Source organism: Oxyura jamaicensis, chromosome 4, assembly GCF_011077185.1.
Source record: "Oxyura jamaicensis isolate SHBP4307 breed ruddy duck chromosome 4, BPBGC_Ojam_1.0, whole genome shotgun sequence".
Classification (NCBI taxonomy): Eukaryota; Metazoa; Chordata; class Aves; order Anseriformes; family Anatidae; genus Oxyura; species Oxyura jamaicensis.
The window spans coordinates 51,105,237-51,128,844 of record NC_048896.1 but is presented as its reverse complement, the minus strand read 5'-3'; the positions used below and the strand labels follow the sequence as shown (position 1 = coordinate 51,128,844).

General features: G+C 42.2%; 1 protein-coding gene across 1 annotated transcript in view; it reads right to left on the bottom strand.

The window, feature by feature from the left end:
• The window catches only part of DCHS2 (dachsous cadherin-related 2), a 108,250-nt gene that overhangs the window by 83,906 nt on the left and 736 nt on the right, over positions 1-23,608 (bottom strand). The window contains exon 2 of the mRNA XM_035324354.1: positions 21,925-23,601. Coding sequence (XP_035180245.1) covers positions 21,925-23,601 — 1,677 coding nt within the window. The remainder of the gene's footprint in view (positions 1-21,924; positions 23,602-23,608) is intronic.

The following is a 23,608-nucleotide window of genomic DNA, read 5'->3' as shown; positions in this document are numbered from 1 at the left end:
ACCCCTGTATTTTGATGCAAGAGATTCCTCACTTCAATCATGAAATTGTGGTGGGGGGGGAGCACTTCAGGAACTACACATGCTTTAGGATTCAGGCATTGTGTAAAAATTCCCTTCTAAAAGCAGCATGGGAGCGTTGGTATTGAACAGGACACGATAATTTCATGATTGAAGTGAGGAATCTCTTGCATCAAAATACAGGGGTTCAAAGTGCTCTTCAATCATGTCAAGTTACCACAAAACTCAATGGGATTAAGTCCCTAATGAATACCCACTGGTCTTATAAGCACGGTTATGTCTGAGTGATTCACCTTGAAAACTCAACTCAAAAAGCAAGGGTTACATGACAGCAAATAACTCAGAAGTGTAGAAAATCAGAGCCTTCAGTGTGAGGCATATTTAGAATATGTCTCTGTCTGCCTTACTCTACATGCAGTCCCAACGGGCTCCAAGCAATACCAAGAACTGTTTATTATCCCCTTTGCAACATCCTGCACCCCTAAAATACACCAGTCATCTTCACCTCTGAAGAATTAGCACTGGAATTATTACCTCAAAAGATAGTCTGACCTCCTCCACAGGCATATTGGTCATTGACAGGCACCTCAGCAGTATTCAAAAGCTTCTCCTCGTCACCTGTGTGTCACCAATAGCAGCTACATAGGAAAAGCAAGCCATTTCTGCTGCTTTGTTTGGTAAGAAGAACTTTCCAACCAAACCAGTAGCAATCAAAGAACCTGCAGTCAGTTGCATCTCACTAGTCATTTGGTAGCAAGACAGTTCTGTAGTGAAACACCATTTTGCTGCAACACTTCAAAGCACAAATAACACCGAATCCTCTCTATTGCACAGAAAAAGAGGCTCATGTGGACTTCATCTCTGTGTGAAGCTCTAGCAGCTGTCTCACATTAACATGTTTAAACACAAACAGTTACAATATAGATGTAAAATTACAAATGTTGAATTAATTTTAAGCTAGCATATACTTGATATAAGCCCTTTTTTCAGTGAGAATCAGCATCCCATAAATCTCAGCTACTGTTGAGGTCTTGGTCCTTATTTTTTTTTTTTGGCTGAGTAGTACCTAAGCAGATCTATTTTCCCTCTTTTTCAGGCTTTAATCACTCAGTAAAGTAACTATTATTATTTTGTCTATTGGGGTAACCTGTCCACAATTACACACTACTTTTATCAAACTTGAAAGGTCACACAGAAGTCATTTTGTGTGCAACCAGATAATGTTATGTGAACAACTGTATTTGGATCTTTTAATGTAAAGAAGTGTAATGAGACTTTATGAATTTTGTGGGAAACTTGCAGATATTTCCTTAATATACATTTGGTGCCCATAGAAGCCCCAAACTAACCACACTGACAAAACTGAAAACCTCTCTCTCTCCTCTGACAGGACGAGTTTCCTTTGATGTGTATCAGCGTCAAACATGAGGGAACACACTTTCAGTACTGAGACAATTTTGCTAACTGAATGCTTTAAACCTTTTTGCTTGGCTACCAAGACGAGTGACTCCTTTCATGGTGGTTTCTGTGACTAAGACGAATGAAGGTCCAGTAGCCAGCCTGAGACATTCAGTCCCACTCCTAAAAACTAAGAAGGAATAACAAGTAAAAATATCCATTAGTAACAAAGCTATAACTAACAGCCTAGGCTTTTATAATAACAACAAGCCAGAACTCTTCCTTGTTCTTCAGTTATATCATCTTACCTTTTAAAACTCTTTTGAGAAGAGTCTCCTTTGGAGCACACCGTATTAAGTTCTCCATTTTTTCAACTCCTCTATCTACTTCCCATCTGTAATACCACCTCTCAATTCCTGAGGAAGCCAAATAAGAAACTTGACAAGAATTGCCTCCAAGTCGACACAGGAATTGCCAAGAATCAGAATTCCTCCCGTCTGGGAACACTACTGCCATAAACACCTCACAGGGGTTACTGGGCTTGCGCTGAGATGGTTTCAGAGCTCTTTTCAGAAAATCGTAAACCATCTCTGCTCTTCCTCTCCACAAAGCCCTTGGGTAAAGTTAAATATAAAAGCTTATGTGCTGCTAACATCCCTCTCTGCTATCAAATATAAGAGTGCTATTTCCTAGTTATCCACAACATGAATAAGATTCGCACTTGCATACCAGACAGTTGGATGAACCCTAGCAATGCTAAGATAGTGTTGGTTGAAAAGTAAGAGTTGTTAAAATAAAAATACCACCTTTCTAGTATCATCCACACCAAAAGTAATCTCCCCACACAACATTAGGCTACCAGTTTGGGGATTTACCTGAATTTATAATTCTTCCCAAACACTCAAAAGGCCAGACCTACTAAGAGGGTCCCATTCCTGTCACACTTGCACTTGATGACAAATTTTTTCACCTTTAGGCCTCACCACTTCAACTGCAACTGAACAGATAACTGGGCAAGCTCTAATCAGATCCAAGTACAGCAAGGCCGTTGCTCAGTAGCCACAATCACTCAAACCTCTTCTCAATTTGTTTATTTGATTAACTCTCCGTTAAACAACGGATCAAGTTGAAGGCTCTCATCCTTATCTTCAGACCTCTTCAGTGGAATTAAAGTTCAGCTACCAGCTTTTAGAAAATGACAGAACCATCAGTCTCACTTTATACATCTAAATGCTTCCCCCACCCCACCCCCCTCCACCGCCCATCCCCCAAGAATAAGGAGAACCTTTCCAGAAGGGATGAGGACAAAAACAAACCTTAGCTTTACCAAAACAGAAAGCAAAGCCTATTTCCTTAAATCACCCTGCTAACGCCAATAGCTGAAATGAAATCCCCACCTGTGCCTCAATTATAAAAATCTGGTCAGTGGTGGCAAAAGAAAAAATTTCCCTTGAAAAATGTTAAATTTCTTTCAGATGATTTTTCTAACTTCCCTTTTCAATAACACAAACACCAAAGTAGCTGTTCAATCTGAAGAATCCACAGTTGCAGGTCAGTTATGTCCCATGTCACAAGGATGAGGTCCCCAGATTCTGGAGAGTCTGGAGGACACGCAGTGATAGCACAGCTACATCAACAAGGAGGTGGGAAAGAAAGGAAAGAGAATCGCTGAATAGAAGTTGCAGCCAAAGGAAGAATACTGTTATTTGAGGCCTAAAGAAAAGTTGTTGCCAACATCCAGAACAGGAAGATGGGTATCTGATTAAATGTTGAGGAGGAAGAGGAGAATTCTCACATTTTAGCATCATTTATCCTATACTCTCATAGAATCAGAGAATACTTTGGGTTGGAAAGGGCCTAAAGATCATTGTATTCCAACCCCTCTATCTGCCTATGAAGTTCACATAGTCTTAAGGACAGACATACAAAAACAACTTTCAAAACCAGATTGAACATAGTTCATAAGGAAAGTTTAAAGCTTTTTTTTTTTATTACTTCACTACACAAAAGGTCAGAAGTGCATCTTTTCAAGATGGTGATTTCTACAAGCTAAGTATACATGTAACTACTAAATAAAAATCTCACAAGAGTGTGTTATAATGGTATTTTTATAGTACTGTTATTATATACTTAGAAAAAAGTGTTTTTTCTTACAACAACAAATAAAAATAGTACATTGACAACTTTTATAAATTAGACTTAATATGCTCCTTCTCCACTCATTAACATTACACAGCAGTGTCTCATTTTACATATTAATAGCTCTTTTGTCTACGTCATCTGGCAGTGCCAGGCTAACAGTTCAAGGGACTGAATAAGGAGGTGGCACCAAAGCTCTGTAATGCTCCACAAATAGTTTTTATTCCTGAGAAAAAGCTGGTATGCTCTACTGGCCCTGGAGTTTGGCAACATTGGCTGCTTTTGTCCCAGAAGATAAGGCGCACACAACTTCTTCCTTACCCTAGACTTCTAGTGCCAGCATGGAGAAAGTATTCTTCACGGTTTGTTTCAAGCTCTGCCCTGTGGAGCGTTTTCCCCTCCATGAAATCCACATTTGCTTTTGTCACATAGCCTCAATAACAAAGTTGCACGTGAAAACTAATCTACACATCTATTCAATCTCTATGTAGCTAGAGATGAGTATAAGCAACCACGTAAACAGCCATCAGCCAGCTCCAGAGAATAACATCCATGAAAGTGGAGACAATGAAGTTTTGGGGGAGAGCATCAAGTGTCCACCCCCTTTCCTTTCTCCTCCAAGCAGCCAGGTTTCTTGCTAACTAAGGACAATGAATGCAAGCCTCATAGAAGCATGTGAGCCTTCTCAAGAGAAACTAAGCAGCAGCTGTTAAATTTCACATTCTCCTTTGAGCCCTGATTTCACAGTGAGGAGTCAGTATCCTGTTTTCCAAAGAAAGCGGGTGGCTGGTTTCTTTTTCACAATAGGACCTGACCTGTTGGTTCTGGAGCTCCTCAGATGAAGGCATTTGGACACACTACAGCTGCTACACTCCGGAAGAAAGCAAATTTCATTCTGTAATAAAATACTGCCCATGGTCATTGTAAAAATATAAAATGCGTGGCTTTAAGTTTGTCTTAGGATGGTTGCTGAGGAATTGTAAGATACATGGGCAATCTACACAGCTAGGGTGAAATCTCCCAGCAACGAAGACACTTAGAAATTTGATAGTTACTGTGAACTACAATAATCTCTTAAGTTTTTCTATACTTGCTGAAATACTGCTTTCACAGACTTTGGGCTTTGATTCCTGTGTTAAGTGTCCTTGAACACAGTGAAATCAAGCTGCATTTCTTGTATATGCATATCTAAAGACAGGCTGTAACAAATCTGAAAATTCATTTTAAGTAACTCTTTACAGTATCACAGAAATTGAGAGAAGATTTTGCAATAGGAAAAAGCAGAAAACCTTATAAAGGTTAGTCAAAATATATAAAGATTTTATGCCATAATGCCAATGCAAATAGTGCTGGCAAGTTCCAGAAATAAAAGGAAACCTAAATGCCAAACCCAAGCATGCTGAATTTTGATGTTCTCCATGGCTGATAGATAATCCTTCTATATGACTACACTATCCAAATTTAGACCTAAATAAACAGAAATAGCAGTATTATAACAGACAGAGTCATGATAAAATTAAAACTGGTCTTCATCTTCCTACCTAAGGCCTAGGTTACTATGTAATTACACTTAATGTAATTGTCCTTCAGTATCTCAGTAGAGCCCTCAGTACAAGGCATTTTCAAGTGAATTAAGACAGGAAAAGACATTTGTCTTTCACTCTGACACCTTGGACAGTGTTGTCCAATGAGGGTTATCAACAGCTTTGACAGAAGATGCTTGTTCTGTTCTCAACAGTCAGATGACACTAACAAGGAAAATCAAGAATAATGGCAGTAAGAGGAATAAACGGCTGAGAAATCATCCTGGAGTATCTATTTTCACCTCTTTTTTTTACCAGTTTAAACTTCCAACTTGAGTGGACAAGGAATTCCGAATTAGAACTATTAGGACTAAGCTACGCAATTACTAAACTCAAAGTAGAGAAGCATCATGGCCAGGAATACAAGAGAACTTAAACTCTGACATAATATGGCAACACTGACAGAACCAGAGAAGTATGACAGTTAATGTAATAAGCTCTGACATTTTAAAAAGTTTGCCAACACGTGTCAGCAATTCTCTGCAGGAACAAAACAGATTGACCGCTATCCTGGGTAATGCTGTTTGGGATTTACCAACCACGTTGCAGAAAGACAAGAAAGAAAAATGAATAGTCTTTGGTTGACTTAATTAGAAAAAGAAAAACCCTGCCACACACCAAAAATGCATCATGACAGGACTAACTGTTCCGCATTTGTCACGTTGATGTTACTAAGTGTTCCTGACTGCTAAAGCATGAAATGCAAATGTTGCTGACAAACATAAAAGCTTTTTCAAGAATCTACTGCCATCTGCATCATTAAAAGCACGTTTTTCATATGAGCAAGTTCTTTAGCAGCACAGAAAACAAGTCACCATCCTGGCTTATGATATGAAAATTTATAATGTAATTCTATTCAGCTGATGAATGTTAGAACACAAAAGTTTAACATGAACAATTAAAAAGAAACCCCACATAAGTAAAAATCTCTATATAACTGGAAACACTATTCTATCAAAATCAGACTTCACAGTTCATGTAGCATCCAGTTCACTACAGTGTCACTTACAAGATGAAGGTTTTCATAGGATAAAGCAAACAGTGTAGCACTACGTGCCTTTTCTTAGTGACTTCAAGAGAAAGTATTCTTTCCAGACAGAATGCATGAGACAAATGTAATAATTTGAAACAGCTTCAGTTACAAATCAAAGAAGAAAAATAAACTAGTCACATGGTCAAAGCACAGAAATACAACATGTCTTGATAAAATTTTAAAAATACAGAAGAAACAACACAAGTGATTCTGGTTTGTGCAGAGAACTAGCATCAACGAAATCCCACCCTGATTTAAGCACAGCCACAATCCCTCTGACTGCTCAGTACTGGCTTACCTGAAGGTACGCCTGCCTCAATAACATCTGTGTGCTCCATGTTCCATCTTTCACTGAGCTTGGAGGTAGAAACCATTACACTGGGCAGGAAACAAGTCAGAGCTGAACCCCAGAACTGGTAGGTGAAGTGGGAAAGGTAATTAAGTATTATTTTTAATTTCCTTTATTACAAATATTAGTGCCAATAGGTGGCGTGGGGTGGGTGAGTGTCTTTTCACACAACTCCTAAGGAAAATAGTGATATCTAAAGTTTACCAAGTGTTCCATTTCAAATATCTGCTAGACTTCTAGAAGTTCTCTAAGTACTACCTCTACTGATAGGCAAAAGTAGAACTTTTTTCCATGCAGGCTCACCACAACCTGACACTTACATATAAAGAGGATTTTCCTATCAAACAATAAAGCTTGTGAATGGCAGAATATTTGTCCTGTTCCATTTAGTACCATGCTAATTATAACACATTGCTGTGATGATTCCTAGAGCATGATCTGATTATTTTAAGCCAAGCAGGTATTTACTACATCTCAGTACCTCAAGAATACATTTCAGATGCTATCACAATAGTTAAAGACAGAAAGATTATACAGACATCTACTGCTACTACCTTAAACCCATCCATTTCTAAGACTAGAGTGCACTGAAATATAAACCTTTCTAAAGGAAAAAAGTCTGTGAGGCTTACAAATACTTTTAGCTACCAAATGATTTTCCCACATACAGTTAAACTACACAGTTTTATAATTATCATATATAACGTATGCCACCTATGACAACCAAAGAAAGACTAACACATAGCATAGAGGTCAGTGATATAATACTCCACTAAGTGACTAGGGAAGGCAGGAGGCAAATTACATGCTGAGCAGGTGAAATTTCTAGGGTGTGGGAATGAAGTCATTAATAATCTCTCATGCAGAAATGAAATTAGGTAATCACCTTCCCCAAGTGTTACATCCCACTACAGTGAATGCAGCTGAGGCTGTACCCTCTAAGACTGCTAACACCTGAAAAAAAGCAATAAGGTCCCAGAGTAACTCATTATTGCTCCCAGCAAATGCCAGGAGCTTCACCTCAGTGCTCCTGCAGGGAGAAGTGCTCCTAAAGACCTTCACAAATTTATTCCACTTCTACAACCTCATGGCAGGTCCCTCCTTGTCAACCACTGAGTTCAGCCTCCTCCACTTTGTATTATATTAATTAATATAAGACAATTAAATCAGTCTTTCAGTATTAAAGAGGCCACTGGGAGAAATACACCAGCAGAAGTCACAGGGCAGGAGTGTAAATAAAGAAAAGTGAAATTTAACAGTAACCTCTTCTTTATGAAACAAAACCTTGCATTGCTGTCTTGGACTTTTCTTCCTCTTTCAACATTCCTTTCTTAGGTTCTATTTCTGCATGGCAAATGCTGTCCAGAAAAGCGGATCATGAAAATAATGTCACAATGATTAAGAACACCTTCAGGACTAAAAAGTATTTTCCAAGCACAAGTCTAAACATGTGATGGTGGAAAACACAGTCTGAATTGTACCTTTCTCAAAGGATCAAGAAAAATCTTTCCTTGCAGATATGACCGAGCACAACCCCCTCCAGAAAATGGAAGATGGGTGCTTGTTTTCTGCCTCAGTCCCTCTGTGAGTGAATTAATCACTGAGCTATTAGATAAGAAGGGAGAACGTTTACACATTTACTTAAATTTCTTTGCTTTCTTTGAAGGATAAAAAAAAGGGGGGGGGCTTTATTTCCAAACAAAGCCAATGTTTCATCCAGCCTGAAGCACTTTGTTAATTTCATATTTAATCTCAAAGGGTAAAAAAGCAATAAAATACATTTCTTTCTTTTTTTTTTCCAGACTGAAAGCCTGCATTAATTTTTCAGCTTAGACAAAGCACTGAACCAGAATAAGTGTGATAAAAGAGCTAACAGAAAGCATGACTTTAGGGATGTGAACCAAAATAGATAACAACCTAATACTGCTGCTACTTATTCCGTGCTGCTGGTCTAAATGTCAAAACCATACAGATGACCCAGAAATTTCAACTAAAAGAACTTCTGACTGGTGATGCTGGAGTTACTAAAAACTGATAAATTACCCCAAATCACATAGATTAAAAGAAAGAATTTAAAATGGCTCTCCCAAATTAATGTTTGTATTTTACATTTTTGAATAATTTAACATATTAAGAGCATCCACAATATCAGTGCTCCAGCTACAGATGAATATGCTGACAGCCTGCTAACCATCTAGAGATACAAAATGCTCCCAGAGTTGTTAGAAATATGCATGACATTCCCAAGACGTTAAATCTGTGTTCTGTATTCCAGTTTGCAAGGAGGTCCCTAATGACTGCCCATATGAGGAGGAGGTATACTGTTCACGCAAGCTGAATAATTCTAGGCTAGTTATAGTTTAAAAAGTGTTCTTGAAGTTCACATTTTAAACATGAGTATCCAAATAACTGGATGTAGTTATGTTTCTCTACCTGATAGAATCCCACTTTCATTATCTTTTTAAGAAGCAGCAATACTACAAGCTTAACAAACTTAAATGGAGAGATTACTCCATGTTTGATAAAAAGCATGTAGATATCTAAAAGGAAGAAGGTGTTTTGCATATATATGGAATGAAATGGGGTTATCAGCTTGAAATCTAACTCAAGGAAGGGATTTTTTAGCAGCAACAAACAAAAATAACCCCAAATGTCTATCATTTTATCAGGATGTCCTCCGTATTTTTTTGTAACTCAGATGTTTACTGCTTTAGAGGAAATCTTTGAAATCTTTCTCTTTTTTTCCATGCACTACTTGCCAATATTTTTTGACCACAGTTTGTTATCCAATGGAAATATGTATCAAACAGAAGTCTCACATACCTACACTCTGACATTACTTTGCCTTAAATGACCAGAACATGTCAAGCACATGAAATGGGTATGATTGTGATGGTCTTCAAAAGATGCTGCTGCAATTTACAGTCAGCTTCTGTCTCACAGCTAGAATTTCCCTGCAGATGAGTAGTAGACCAGTATATTTAATGGTATTAACATGTAGCTTCACACCATTTCAAAACCATATGTGCAAATCCTTACTTTGTAACACAGCTTTTCTAGGTGAGCATCCTTCACTTTGACAGCTATATACAAAAGGAAAACATCATTTTGCTCTGAAAGCTCATCTGAATCTCAGGCAGCGTGCAGATATTCATAATGTGAAACTCTTACAACAGCATTCCTCCCAGAGCTAAAACTCTTTTTTCAAGTGTTTTTCAAGGGTCTTCTTTTCTCCAGTTTGGTACATGCAACAGTGAAGTTATAAACAAAAGTAGGCTGAATTATAGCCACTGAAGACCTCATACTCACTGCTGCACTGTACTTGGCAACCTTTAAGAACTTCACTGATGCAAGAGGAATAGAAGAACTAAGATGTTTATTCTCCCCAGTCACAATTTCTCATTTCTTGCTTTTTAGGGATGCGTCTTATTTAATTGAGTAAATATTAATTCTGAAAGGGATTACAGCTATTCTAAATATTCAGAAGTCCTGAATTATCTAGAGCATTTTTAAAAGTAGGATGGGGAATATGAAAGATGACTGTATGCCTCTTGAGGCTTTTTGAAGGCTTCATTAACAATTCCACACAAGAAAAGCGTTTTTAGTAACTGCACAGTGACAATATCCACACTCCTTGTGACAGTTCAGGAATCTTCCCTGTAAACCACTCATGAACTTGTCTGACTTTCTGAATTTGTTTTATAAATAGTGTTTTTTTCATCGAGTAAATCTCATACGCACCATTTCCAGTAGAAGTTTCCAACCATACCTCCCCAACCAGATAAAGTAACTGGCCATTGAAAATAACAATTGCTTCTTTGGCTGAGTGATTAAAGCCAGAAGTGAATTTTCTCCTGCTTGTCCACCAGGAGGAAGTGGAGAGAGCAGAGAACACCCAAGCTAGAATATTCACTAAGAGCGTGGCTAAAACACAAGCTTAGAAAAAGACTTGAAAGATGAGCACAGGGGGCAATTTCAGGAATTTTCAGACAAGAGAAAGAAGATGGGGTCTTATTTAACTGGAGACACGTAAGATTCATGAGAAAAGAATGGGAGAGAAGCATAGTTACTGAAGAAAAGCCGGAAGCTGCAGAAGCCAAGAGGAGCTGGGCAGGATCCCAGCAGTCACTTAAAGATTTATGGTATCTCCAGAAGGTGCTTAGAGACCCCACGGAGGTCCAGATTCCAGGGGCTTAAAGAATGCATGGCCTAATGAAATAAATCCCTAACATATCACCCAGTGAAGTGTCCCAGCAGAGAGGAAACTCTACCAGCAACCCCAGCTAACCCCTATTTTATTAAAAAATAAAATAAAATAAAATAAAATAAAAAAATGAATTAACATGTGAGTTTGTGAGCCAAGAGAAACATAGATGGTTAGTCCTTAGAGCAAGAAGATGAGATTTTAACAGCTGTAAAGTGTTGAGCTAATGCTCACAGGGTATGTTGTTTGGTGGATATTTTCCCCATCATCACATGGAATGAAGCTCAGTATCTGCTATAGGCCTCCCTAGCCCTGGGGTTAGATTAGAAGATATCCAGAAAGAATTACAATGCTCTTGGAGAAAGAACATCACCAGGAATCATCTCTTTATGAGGAGCTTTAGCTTCTCAGAGACTCACAAATCTATTAAAGTAATAAAGATATTAGACATGAATACTTCAGACCATGTAATTATAACTTGAGTGTAAAATAAAGAGGGAAATAACAACAGCCTGTATCTCTGTTTTAAAGTGATAAGCAAATAGCATTAAAAATGAAAGGGACAGTTAAAGGCAAACAGACAAATACAGGGGTTTGGATATGAGAGAAGACCAAGACTTAAGTCAGGATAAAAATATGTAGATACTCATAAACAGAAAAGAATGAGCAGAAACGGGTGTGCTAAGATAGCATACTGTTAAAATTGGCCACTGTGTGAGAGGTGAAGGAGTACCTTCCTCACTCTGCTATCAGCAATTATCATCACTAATGGGAATGAAAATGCGAGAATGGAAGTTATACATCTTGAAGTTAACATTAAATCAGTGTTCAGAATGGGAGGACCCAACCTAGAATTATTAGAGAACTTACAAATAAAACTACAAGCTTGTAGCCAGAATTATTCTAGGTCTTAATGAATCCACCTCTCTTGAAAATAACAAAAGGAGAGGCAACAGCGTAGAAAAGAAGAGCAAATGAATGTGGGCACTGCAGTCCTATCATGCTGACCAAAACAGATTAAAACTTTAAAACAAGTTCTGAAGAATAAGAAGAACATAGAATAAGTGGATAAAATGCAACATTTTGCCAAGGATTTCAGTATCCATTTGACAATGGATTTTCTAGACACACAAAGCTTACTACATTTAATCAATCTGCATTTTGTGCAGTAACATTTCTTTCCATTTTTATTTAGTACAGACTCAGCCACTATTCAAAAGATCATATGGTTAGAAACCAGGTAAGAAGAAATGAAAACGAGATGGGAAGGGAAAAGGGAAGTAACAAAGTACATTTTAAGTGGCCTCCAATTAGATACAATAGACATCAGAAGCCTCCCAGGAACATAAATGTACTCCAAAATGGCATTTCAGCAACAGAATCTGAGAAACTTCAGGATAACATGTGTCCCACAACTTCAGCGTTCTGGAAATTCAACACATGTTCTGGTCTAAGTCCTGAATGTTGGCCTTGGTCCTCAATGCAAACGGCTTCAGACAAACCTTTCAGAAAATGAAAAGCAGTTAGACTTTCAAAATGAGTGTTCCCACTGCCAACTCTTTTTCCCCTCCAAAGACACAAATGGAGATTTTTTTAAATTTTTTTTTAAACTAGTAATTAGTGATTAGTTCCAAGAAAATTCGAACCTTACTTCTTTAATTGCAAATTACAAACCTAAGAGATTTGGCAGTTGATTTTTTCAATGAAAAGAGAATGCAAAAGCAGCCTGCTATCAGAACAAAATCATAAGACTGCAGCTCTGCCAAAATTATTGCTAAAGACATCAACTTCAAAGACAGCTAAAGAAAGAAAAGAAACAAATTCCAGGATATGGAATTTTACTTTAATAGTAACAAAAGGGAGAGAACAAACAAACACCAATAGAAGCCAAATATACATTTTTGTCTTTCTTCTTTCTTTTTAAAACCAGAATGAAACGTCCCCTCTTAGCTCCTTGAAAAATTATATGAATGTAAATCTAAATGCAAAAGAATTTTTTAAGCTGTGAGTCTGTCTTCAACTGCAACCTTTGGGGAAAATCATTATTTTAGTGTCACTGGTGATGGAAGCACAGATTGCATTAAAATATGTGACATTAAGAAAAAGTTCTGTGCTCAGGGAAAGTAGGTCATGTTTGTACTGCAGTTTATTTCATCCCGTTGCTCCTACAGCACCATGAATACAGCTCTCTCTCTCTCCGCCTTGGAGACACAGACACGCATTAAATTAGCTGGGATTTTCAAAATTCAGAGAACCTGAAAAACCCCTAAAAAACAAATCCTGGCTGATTTAATTGAGGCTTATGTTCCTAAGCTGCCTGCACACTTGTGCAACAAAGGCTCTTTTGAAAACAGCCCTCCAGCTCCCCACTGCCCCACAACTTCTGCAGCCATCAAGGGGCGCAAGGCTGTCTTACAGCATTACCATATGGTAGCATTTTACACTTACTTTGCACGGGCTTAGAGGTCTATGTAAAGCAGAAGGCAGGCAGGAATTAATGAGTTTGTTCGGTTTTAAAAACACACATTACTGACTTGTGCTGCGAGGTAAACAGCCAATCTTCCCCCTGAGCAAACGTTGCCCCATCCTGTTGGATTCTGACGAGGCTCCAAACACTGACTGCCTCTTGGCACTAATGGTGCTAAAAAGCTACTCCAAGGCTACGCTGGAGTAACTACAATTGTAAGCAAGAAATCTGAAATGCCTTCAGTGATTTCACCTCTCAAAATGCTATAAAATGATATTCTATTCATGGTCTTGATGAGTACAAGTAACAGTGCTGCACACAAAATACACAGAACAGGAACCAAACTGTTGGAAACAGAGCAAGCACTGAGTTGGCATAATTCAGGTTACTGATCCCCTTCCCCCAAACCTATCTGTGAATTTTAAGGTTTAAATTATGTGTTGATACATTCTTAATACATTTTCAAATACCACACCAAAAAAAAAAAAAAAAAAAAAAAAAAAAAAACTATCCAGCACGAACTTACAGCACAACGTACAGCACAAGCATCAACAAGGTGATAATCCTTGTCTCAAAGAGCTTATTCTCTTCCATCTGACAGCATCTTAAGACAACTGAAAATCTTTCTGGAACAGAAATTTATGTTACAGAACATGCTTTATCTTGTCCATTCCCACATAAGGGCACAACATCACTCCCACAGTAATATCATCAAGCATTGTAGTGGTAAAAGTACCAAACTGAAATGTATTCAAGAAATTAGCTAATTAATAGAAGTGTGTGGAATTTCTTACAGAATCAAACTGGATAAATGTCCAAAGAAATAGCCTATCAAAAGATTAACAGTACATCCCTATGTAAATGTAATTAGATGTCTATATGAAAATGCTTAACATGTAGCCCTACTTTTATATGGAAGCAGAGATGAAGATATCAATAAATCATTGACTTTGATAACAATCTTTGAGAGAACTTTGATTCTATAAACGATCGGTGTATTATCAAGGCAGTCACGGTGCAGAAGGCCAACTGGGAGAACAGGCTCCAATAAACTATTACTTTGGTATGACTGGCCATGAGTTCAGAATTTAAAGAAACTACAAAACATAGCATGAAAAAACGAATGTGTACTATAAAATTATACTTTCTGGGGTTTTACACATTAGAAAACAAAAGATGGTGTAGCATGTAACCCACTAGAGGCTGAGTGCAGGAGTCTCCAGCAGTTTCTCTGATTGGTGACATACACCCAGTTCCTTGGACGCTGCATTAAACCATATGTGTTTATTTATAATTGTAGAGAAAAAAAAAAAAAAATAAAAAAAAAAAAAAAAAAAAAAAAAAGGCATACACAAGTTGTTTGTCTCACATATGTTCTGTCAGACGTTTGTTAAAAAAACTGCCCTTCCTGTTACCCCTTCCCCAGTACCAGATGTAGGTAGAAGCCAGTGGAAGTGGAGCAGACATAAGCATGACAAGCTAATTCCCTGCATGAGGGACATAGCTGGGGTAGGGGGAAGGGGAGACGAAAACACTACACAGGAGTCCCATAAGGTCAGTGCAGGAGATTGAGACATCTGTCAAGGCTGGAAGTCAGTATGTTTGCTTGTATTATAGCAGATATTGTTGTTACCGCAACAGTTTTACTCTTAAAACAGTGCAGCCTGTGAGTGCAAGTAAATAGGCATGACAGCATCCTGATTTTTAAGTCACATCCAACAGGAATCAGATGCATTAAAGTCTGGCAGAAACGTAATGCTGTTTTCATTTAAGGAAAGGGAGGGGAAAAGACAGAACCTAAAGCTGCATCTCGAATGCTGTGCTGTCAGTTACAAAAGGGAAGTCCACTTCTCAGCAAAGCAGTGTCTCAAAGTCCATAGATGTGACCCACTCTGGAGTAACCTCCATATCCATGTGGAGCGGAGGAAAAGGGGTTGCAACAAAAGCATCTTCCCTTAAAACATGTTCTGCTTACTCTCATGTCTCAGCCATGAAGGGTGATGCTTTGGGGTGTACGGTGAACTTCACCCACATAAAGAAAAGCCTAGTTAACATTTTCTTTACTTTGCCTGATTTAAAAGGGACTGAGCAAGGAATGAGAATGATACAGATTTGTTACACATAACAATTTCCTCAGTGATCCACATACTTTGGTACACAGCTCCTGCATCTACCCTGAAAATCCTAACCTAGTAATTACCAAGAGAATGAGATTTTATACCCACACACCACTGGCCAGCATACAGGTCCTTAGGGACACTCCTGCTGCATGACTGTGTGCTGGTGGTCACTGTAAATGCTGACAATTACTACATGTGGTCTCGTATATGTTAAATAGGATGCAACTGTTTAAATTCCTGCACATTATATATATATATACATGTATCATACATATACACATGTTTATGAGGCGAGCAATTCACTACCAAAAGGTGAGAAGTGTTTGCTCATCTGTTGCTGAACCAAATACACCATTACTGGACATGTTCTCCAGGTATGATGCTAATCCTTTGCGATTCTACATTCACCAGAGAAGAACGATTTCACTCAAGTGCCAATGAAATTTAAATGCTCCTGATCTGTACAGGTTTTAATAGAGGGGTCTCAAAGAGCTTAGAACTGACTGAATGAACTGTGATTTATAAAGTAATTTATTAAAAATCTACAGCGGTGTTCTTGCTCCTTACCATTTAACAGAGAACAGGGAGTAAGGGTTGCCCAAACAAACCCTATAATTAATGCATCACAGAACAAGTTTCTCCTATGCGCACACTGCACCAAATCCCATAAAACTCCTGAGTAGGTTCTAAATCAAACTCATGAATTTTAAAAGACAAATGCAGACTCTATAAATCATTCATGTTTTTTAAGCATGCAATTAGAAGTTTGTTTTCAAGAATGAATAAAGCAGTGAAATAAATATTAGGGCTTGCTCTGTGATGTGTCAATCTCTTTGCATGGCAAGCTGGACCTTAAGAGGTTGTGAACTCATATATTTCCCAATGCTTTAAAACCTTCCAGGAAAGACTAAGCCTTCTGCTTATCCAGCAATTTATGAAAATCTATATGGATGATAAACTGATGTTAATGTTTGATAAATGAATAGACAGGCCATACCCAGCTATTTACAGCTTATTTATAATTTGCTCGAGTATGGCATAAAACAACTGCTGATGTCAGCTCTTTGATTAAAGGTGAACACCAGCAAAACCATTACCTTTCTGAAGGGGACTGGCTCCCATCTGAAACAGTAAGCACACCAACCACTAACCCAGAAAGTCAGTGACTATGAAGGAACTTGCTGAATAACTAGAAACTAAAACCAGCAAAAGTTTAAGGCTTCCACATCTCACTTCTCATATCCGTGCATTGTTAGGATCTGTGCTTCCTGTACCTACAAAGCGTGCATCCTGTGCTTAAGACTGGCGCTGAAAGGATAGCATCAAGAATCGGACTCTCCTTCCTACAAACTTTTCAGTTTTTGGATGGAACTCTTTTCCTATTATTAAAAACCTATAGAAGGGCACCAAAATTAGAATTCTGAAGCAAAAGAATACATAAAAATCCTATTCATTTAAATGGACTTTAAACAATCATTAAAACTATGTATTTTGCTTTCTGAATTTTTTCCTTTCCTCCATCTCCATGAAGGAAGAATCACAATATTGCAGTTAAAGAGCCATTTATTAGTCTCCGGGCCTAGACCATCCATACTTCTGAAGCTACATACTTTATAGATCAAGTTCAGGGCAGCCATGAAAACTGATTTTATTCTGCAAAGCTGTTATAATCTACCGAGAATCTACTGAATGGCTTCCGGAGTGCAAAAGGATATCTGTTGTGAATTTATAGAAAAATAATTGCTTCAAAATCACATGCCAAACAGATAAATCATGCTATGGTGACTGCTGTCAGACTTAATAATATAGTATTAATTGGATGGATGAACAAATAAATAGTGTTGCACTGTAATTAGAGGTGAGATGATTGATTTCTTTGCTGTAACTGTAGTTCAGCCTGACTTTTGGTCTCCCTGTTGTCAATTACAGTAGCTTTAAAATGTATCATTCGAAGTCAACAAACAAAATCTAACTCTTCCCTGCAGCTGAATTCTTGAAATCAGATACAGTGAAGCTAGACCTGGAAAGCTCAAGAAACTTCAGAGATGCCCACGTGGCCTGATCTCTTCCAGCCTCTTTCTCTCTCACGTCTAATGAGGATGAGCCAGATTTTACAGCTCCTTATAGCCTAGTTTGCTGGCTTCATTTCTGCTTCTAGTAACTGCAGCATGGATGAAATGATCTAAAACCAAAACCTTCAGAGAAAGGACAGTCCTTTCAGCTCCCTGCTTCAACATTCGGAGAAAGAAACTGAAGGAAAATGCAGGATGCAGGCTGTGCTGCTACCTGGTCAGGGGCCCAGTGAAAGATTGCGGCCTCCAAGCCTCCGTCACTTCAAGCAGGGATGTAGCCTTCATCCCTTTTCATCCTCTTATTTTTCTTTCTTTTTATTTTGCAGAAAGCAGAGAAAAAATGAGGAACATCTGCATGTTAAAATGTCCTTTTTAGAACCCTCTCCTTCTGGTAGTGCCTCTTGGAAATGTGTATTTCAAGTAAAAACAATTTATCTGAAATATACTAAGCACTTAAACAAAAATCAAAAACAAAGCATCATTCGTATTATACCTTTAAATATTATTTTATAGAAACCCGCAGGCCTTTCCCTAATCATGGACTAATTGCAAGTATACTTAGGTTAGCTTCTAGGGCTTTAAACTAAATCTTTCATTGCTGTCATTGCATTTACAAACCCCTCACAATCTCAGCACCAGAAGGACTGTCATTTTTAAATAAAAAGGAACGGAGGAGCTCTAACCAGTGAGTTAAAACAGCCTCCTTAATGGACCAGAAAAGTGCAAGTTGTCATAACAGCAGAATGTACATAGGTCTTTATCATTTGACAGATAACATATGTTTTTTCTCCTCTTCTGTGCTGTCAGAGATCACTCAAAATCCAATAAACAGATTTTCTGATAAACCATGAAAGAAAATGAACTTAGGGAGAAAAAAAAAAAAAAAAAAAAAAAAACTACTGACATGGCTGTCACTAATTCATGACAATTTATGCTCTCTTCAAGATGCAATTACAGGCTTGAAACACATTATTATATTTTTCCTAAGAACTCATGTGCAGAATTAAGTGAGCTACACTCCTGCCACAGAGCACCTCACAAGCTCCAGCACACCCCTGCTAGGGAAGCATGTTTAACCTACCAGTCCCAAACATACACAGAATGTGCCGTGCTGTGTAATACAAAATAAACACCTCCATTAAGTTTGAAAGAGGAGTGCAGCTGAGAGCTGCAGTAGCCACCAAATCTCTTTCTAACTCTAAGCTCTGCATAGCCCAATAAGGGAGAAATACTCATTTATGCAGGAGTCCCTGGAGGACACAAAGCAGAACTGGCACATTTCTGCTTCACCAAGGTAAAACGTACAACCTACAGAAAAGACATGCCAGCCTGATGTGCTGAATTATTTTCCTTTAAATAAAGATTTAGCCTGCTGCATGAGAGACAAATAAAATATATTGCTGCTTCAGGTAGGAGACTGAAAGTCCTGACAAACCTGGGAACTCAGTACTCTAATTTTGAGATAGATATATTGTACTAGAGAGAACCATTCAGTGAGCATTACAAAGCACTGCAATCACCTAAAAAGCTTGAAAATGAAATTAGTAATGAGAATTTAACCTGTGTTATCAGCGCAGGTCAATGGGAAAACTTTATTCCCCAATTCATTACATTAGGAGTAAGAGAATGGATCACAAGAGAGACACTCAGTCACACTCATCACCCCTAGGCCACAGAGGTGCAATCACCACAGAGGCATAAATCATCGTCTGTTAAATCCAACTGAACTTGTCAAGCTGACACCAAGGAGCACAGAAACAGGACATCATCATCATCATCACTCAGCTGTCCACAGGCTTTGCAATCATGTTGCTCCATTACACTGGGATGAAAAATACAGGAGAAAAAAAAAAAAAAAGAAAAAAAAAAAAGAAAAAAAAAAAAAAGCTGCTGCTCTCACTTTTTGTCCGTCTTATCTCCTTTCTAGGTCACACGGAAGATCCATAGAAAACAGATTTGTATTATGTTGAAAGTTCCCTTACCCCACCTGTCCTGACTTACATTTTACTTATGAAATAGCCCCAAAGGCTACAAGTTCAGAAGTGCTGCCACCTCAGAGACCATTCCCTTCAATGGGAACCACAGAACAAGCCCCTTGTTCACCCTGCAGCCCCTGTCCTTTGCAATGTGCCATAATGGTGACCACACCATGAAAACTCAGCCTACCTCTCCTGCACAAGACTTGATTCAATTACCAATGGTAATCCTTAAATTTTAACAAAGGTGTGTCTATCACAACCTTTTACAAGACAGAAGTTCAGTAGCCAAAAAGAGACAAAAATGTGATAAACTCTAATAACATATTCAGAAATCTACTTATATGTGTTTCACTGTACACCTTTGCACTGCTTTCCAATGTCCAATCACTTCCACATTGATCTTCACTTTTCTTCGTTTAGACTTTTTCCCATTTGCCTGCTCAGATTTCTGATCTCACCTGTGTTATTTTCTTCAGTGATACAATCATTACATTGCCACGCTTCTTTCTATCTTAGCCAACACAAACAACCACCACTTATTTTTCAGGATGCAGATTCTCCTTTCCTGGGAAATCTTCACCGGAAGGGAGAGCTTTTTGCCAACACACAAAATCCTGTGCCTATGCCTGGAAAAGAGCAGTGGTTGCAGTAGCTGCTGAAGTAGCTCTCACCCCTAGGTAGCTCTGTGAGTAGCTCTGTGTCCTCTAAGTGCAGTGCAGTTAATTCCTCCAACCAGTGACTCTGTACAGAACAGCAGAAACCACTGACAGACAGGCTTAAGTGCAAGTTGACACACTTCATTTATCTGCCCTATGAGATATTATCCCAAAGGCAAGGAGGCAGAAGGGAACGAAAACCTAACTGAGAGTCACAGGCAGAGTAAAAGGCCTCACAGAAGGAAATAAATCTCCCATTAACAGCATGCAGTGAAGAACACAAGGGAACAAATTGCCCAGCATTTTGTGGTGTTTGTTTTCAGGAGCAGCAATAACACATTCTGGGGTCACCCCCTCTTCATGCTAGCTCTGAAGTTCAAGAGCCAAGTGAGAGCCAGGACTCCTACCACAGATCCTGAAAAATGGCTTGGCCAAAGCAAAAACTATTTTCTTCATTCGCAGCACTCACTGAAGCTCCAAGAGCAATGAAAACACAGCCACCTGCTTTACGATAGCTTTTTCTGCTAATCACAGTTGAATAAGATGAAAGCAGGGAAAAAGGATTGAAAAAGGATATTTTAAAAGGGGGTACATTTAAGGATTAAACCTATTAAGCCTAGTAAGAAATGTAGGCATCACTCTGATGACACAGGATTAATCTGCATGCAGAAACGGCAGCTTCCTTCCCTGGCAGTCCAAGGGATGTTCATTTGCTATTCCTCCCACACTCTGGGTCACCTTTGGCTTTAATCTCCCAGGTCTGATCATCCACCCATGTAACCTGCCAATTTTTTCCTACTCTCTAAGCAGGATCATGGCAGCCTGGTGATGTTTGCAAAATTCAGCACACCCCAAACGATACCCTCGCATGTGGTGCTTTGATCTGCTAGAAAAACCTGCACTGAACAAGCACCAAACCCCGGCATTTCTGTTTTTTTTCCCCAGGTCCTTCAAGCAGCGCCGGTCCGACCAAACCACACGCACGAGCCGCTGCGTTTCAGCACCACGGACCGCAGGGGCCCCCGCGCACCGGCCCCGCAGCCGGGTTTTCTTGTTGCTTTGGGATACGAGATACAGAGCGGAAGGCTTTCCAGTGTAGAAATCCTGAAATCTCCTTCCGAGCTAAAGGCGGAAGGGATATTTGGCAAAGTCTGGTCATGAAAAGCCCCCATTCAACCCCACTCACAAAGAAAAGGATTTTTGATGGACAAAAGCGGACATTTTTTCTATTAGCATTAATAATTTTCTGTAAAGGCAGGGCAAATTGATTTCTTCATTATCAGAGAGAGCTCTGATAACATGACAAAGCCCCAGAAATGCTTTTTAATATGAGGTCCATCTGTGTCACACTTGCTCTCTGCCATAAGGTTCCCCTGTGCACCACACTTACTCTCCGAGATGTGTGATCTCACTCATTTTACGCAGAGGACTCTCCCAAATCCTCCAAAGCGGGCAGCTTAAACAGGCTGGGGCCGTGTGGGGCTTGGAGAGAGCCGGCACCTGATTCTCTCTGCAGATCCGAGCTTTTGTGCTCATTACCTGGGCTGCTTCACATCGCAGAGGGTGTAAGCGACGTTTTCATTTTAGGGCAGAAAACCTGAGGCCCTAAAACCAAGAAAATAAGCACCCGTATGCTGTGTAGGCTCTGACTTTACCTCCGCGGGGCTCCGAGGAGCGCCCGCAGCCACCGCGCAGCCCGGTGCCGCCGCTCCCATTCCGCCCGGAGGGACGGGGCGGCCGTCGGGGGGACGGGGCTGTCGGGGCGGGCTGGCCCTCGGGGGGACACGGCCGTCGGGGGAGGGGGCACACGGCCGTCGGGGCGGGCCGGCTGTCGGGTGCACGGGGCCGTGGTGGGGCCGGTGCCGTCGGGGGTGCCGGCGCCGTCGTGTCCCGCCCGGGATCTCACCTGCAGCAGGCAGCGGCCGGGCGCGGCGTGCTCGGGGAGGCGCCCGCGGTAGACGCGGCGCTCGAAGCGGGGCTCGTTGTCGTTGGCGTCCTCCAAGCGGACGCTGAGGCGGGCGGAGGCGGAGCGGGGCGGGCGGCCGCCGTCGCGGGCCACCACCCGCAGCTCCAGCGCCGCCTGCCGCTCCCGGTCGAGACGGGCGCGGGTGCTGACGGCGCCGCTGCGCGCGTCGATGCGCAGCAGCGCCAGGGCGGCGGGCGCTCCCTCGAGCGCGTAGCGCACCTCGGCGTTGGGCGAGCCCGGCTCGTCGGCGTCCGAAGCGCTGAGGCGCAGCACGGCCGTGCCGGGCGAGGCGGCCTCCGAGACGGCGGCGCGGTAGTGGGGCTGCGCGAAGGCGGGCGCCTCGTCGTTGAGGTCGGCGACGCGCAGCAGCAGCGGCTGCTCGGCGGAGAGCGGCGGCGCGCCGCCGTCGCGGGCCACCAGGCGCAGCTCGTAGAGGTCGCGGCGCTCCCGGTCGAGCGGCGCCGCCACGCAGAGGAAGAAGACGCCGGCCCCCGCCGGGCGCAGCGCGAAGGCGCCGTCGGCGCCGCGCAGGGCCAGCGCCACGCCGGGCTCGCCGCCCGCCTCGTCGGCGTCCGAGACGGAGACGCGGGCCACGTAGTCGCCCGGCCGCGCACCCTCGGAGACCCGCGGGCCACCGCTCTCGGTGAGGAAGAGCAGGCGTATGGCCGGCCGGTTGTCGTTCACGTCCAGCACGGCCACGGAGACGAGAGCGCTGGACACCTCGGGCTGCGCGCCGCCGTCCCGCGCCTCCACCACCAGGCGGTGCAGCGCCCGCGCCTCGCGGTCCAGCGGGCGGCGGAGCCGCAGCACGCCGCTGCGCTCCTCCACGGCGAAGTAGCCGTCGGGGTCGCTCTGCCGGCGGTTGATGGCGTAGCGCACCTCGCCGTTGGCGCCCAGGTCCGGGTCGGTGGCCAGCAGGCGACACACGGCCGTGCCCGGCGCCGCGTCCTCCCGCAGGCGCGCCCGGTACTCGGCGCGGCTGAAGGCGGGCGCGTTGTCGTTCTCGTCCAGCACCCGCACGGCCACCCGCAGCCGGCCGCGGCGCCGCGGGCTGCCGCCGTCCCACGCCTCCACCACCAGCCGGTGCTCGGCCGCCCGCTCCCGGTCCAGCCGCCGCAGCAGCACCAGGTCCAGCGGCTCCGGCGGCGAGCCCGGCGCCGGGCGCCCGTAGCGCAGCGCGAAGAGCGGCGGCTCGCCGGCCGCCAGCAGCGCGTAGCCCTGCGTGCCGAAGCGGCCGGCGTCGGGGTCGCGGGCGGGCGGCAGGCGGAAGGCGGTGCCGGGGGGGCTCAGCTCCGACACGTCGAGCCGCAGGCGGTCCCTCGGGAAGCGCGGCGGGTGGTCGTTCACGTCGGCCACCGCGATCTCCACCTGCACCACGTCGCCGCGCAGCGTGGCCGCCGCGAAGCTGTAGCGCGCCCGCCGCTCCCGGTCCAGCCGCCGCGCCGTGCGGATGATGCCCGTGTCGGGCTGCACGTGGAAGTCGGCCAGCACCGCCGACTCGCCGCTGCCCTCCGACAGCAGGAAGCCCCCCGGCGGCAAGGAGCCCTGCGGCAGCCCGGCGCGGATGTCGCCCACCAGCGTGTCGGCCGGCAGCCCCTCGTCCACCGCCAGGCTCAGCTTGTAG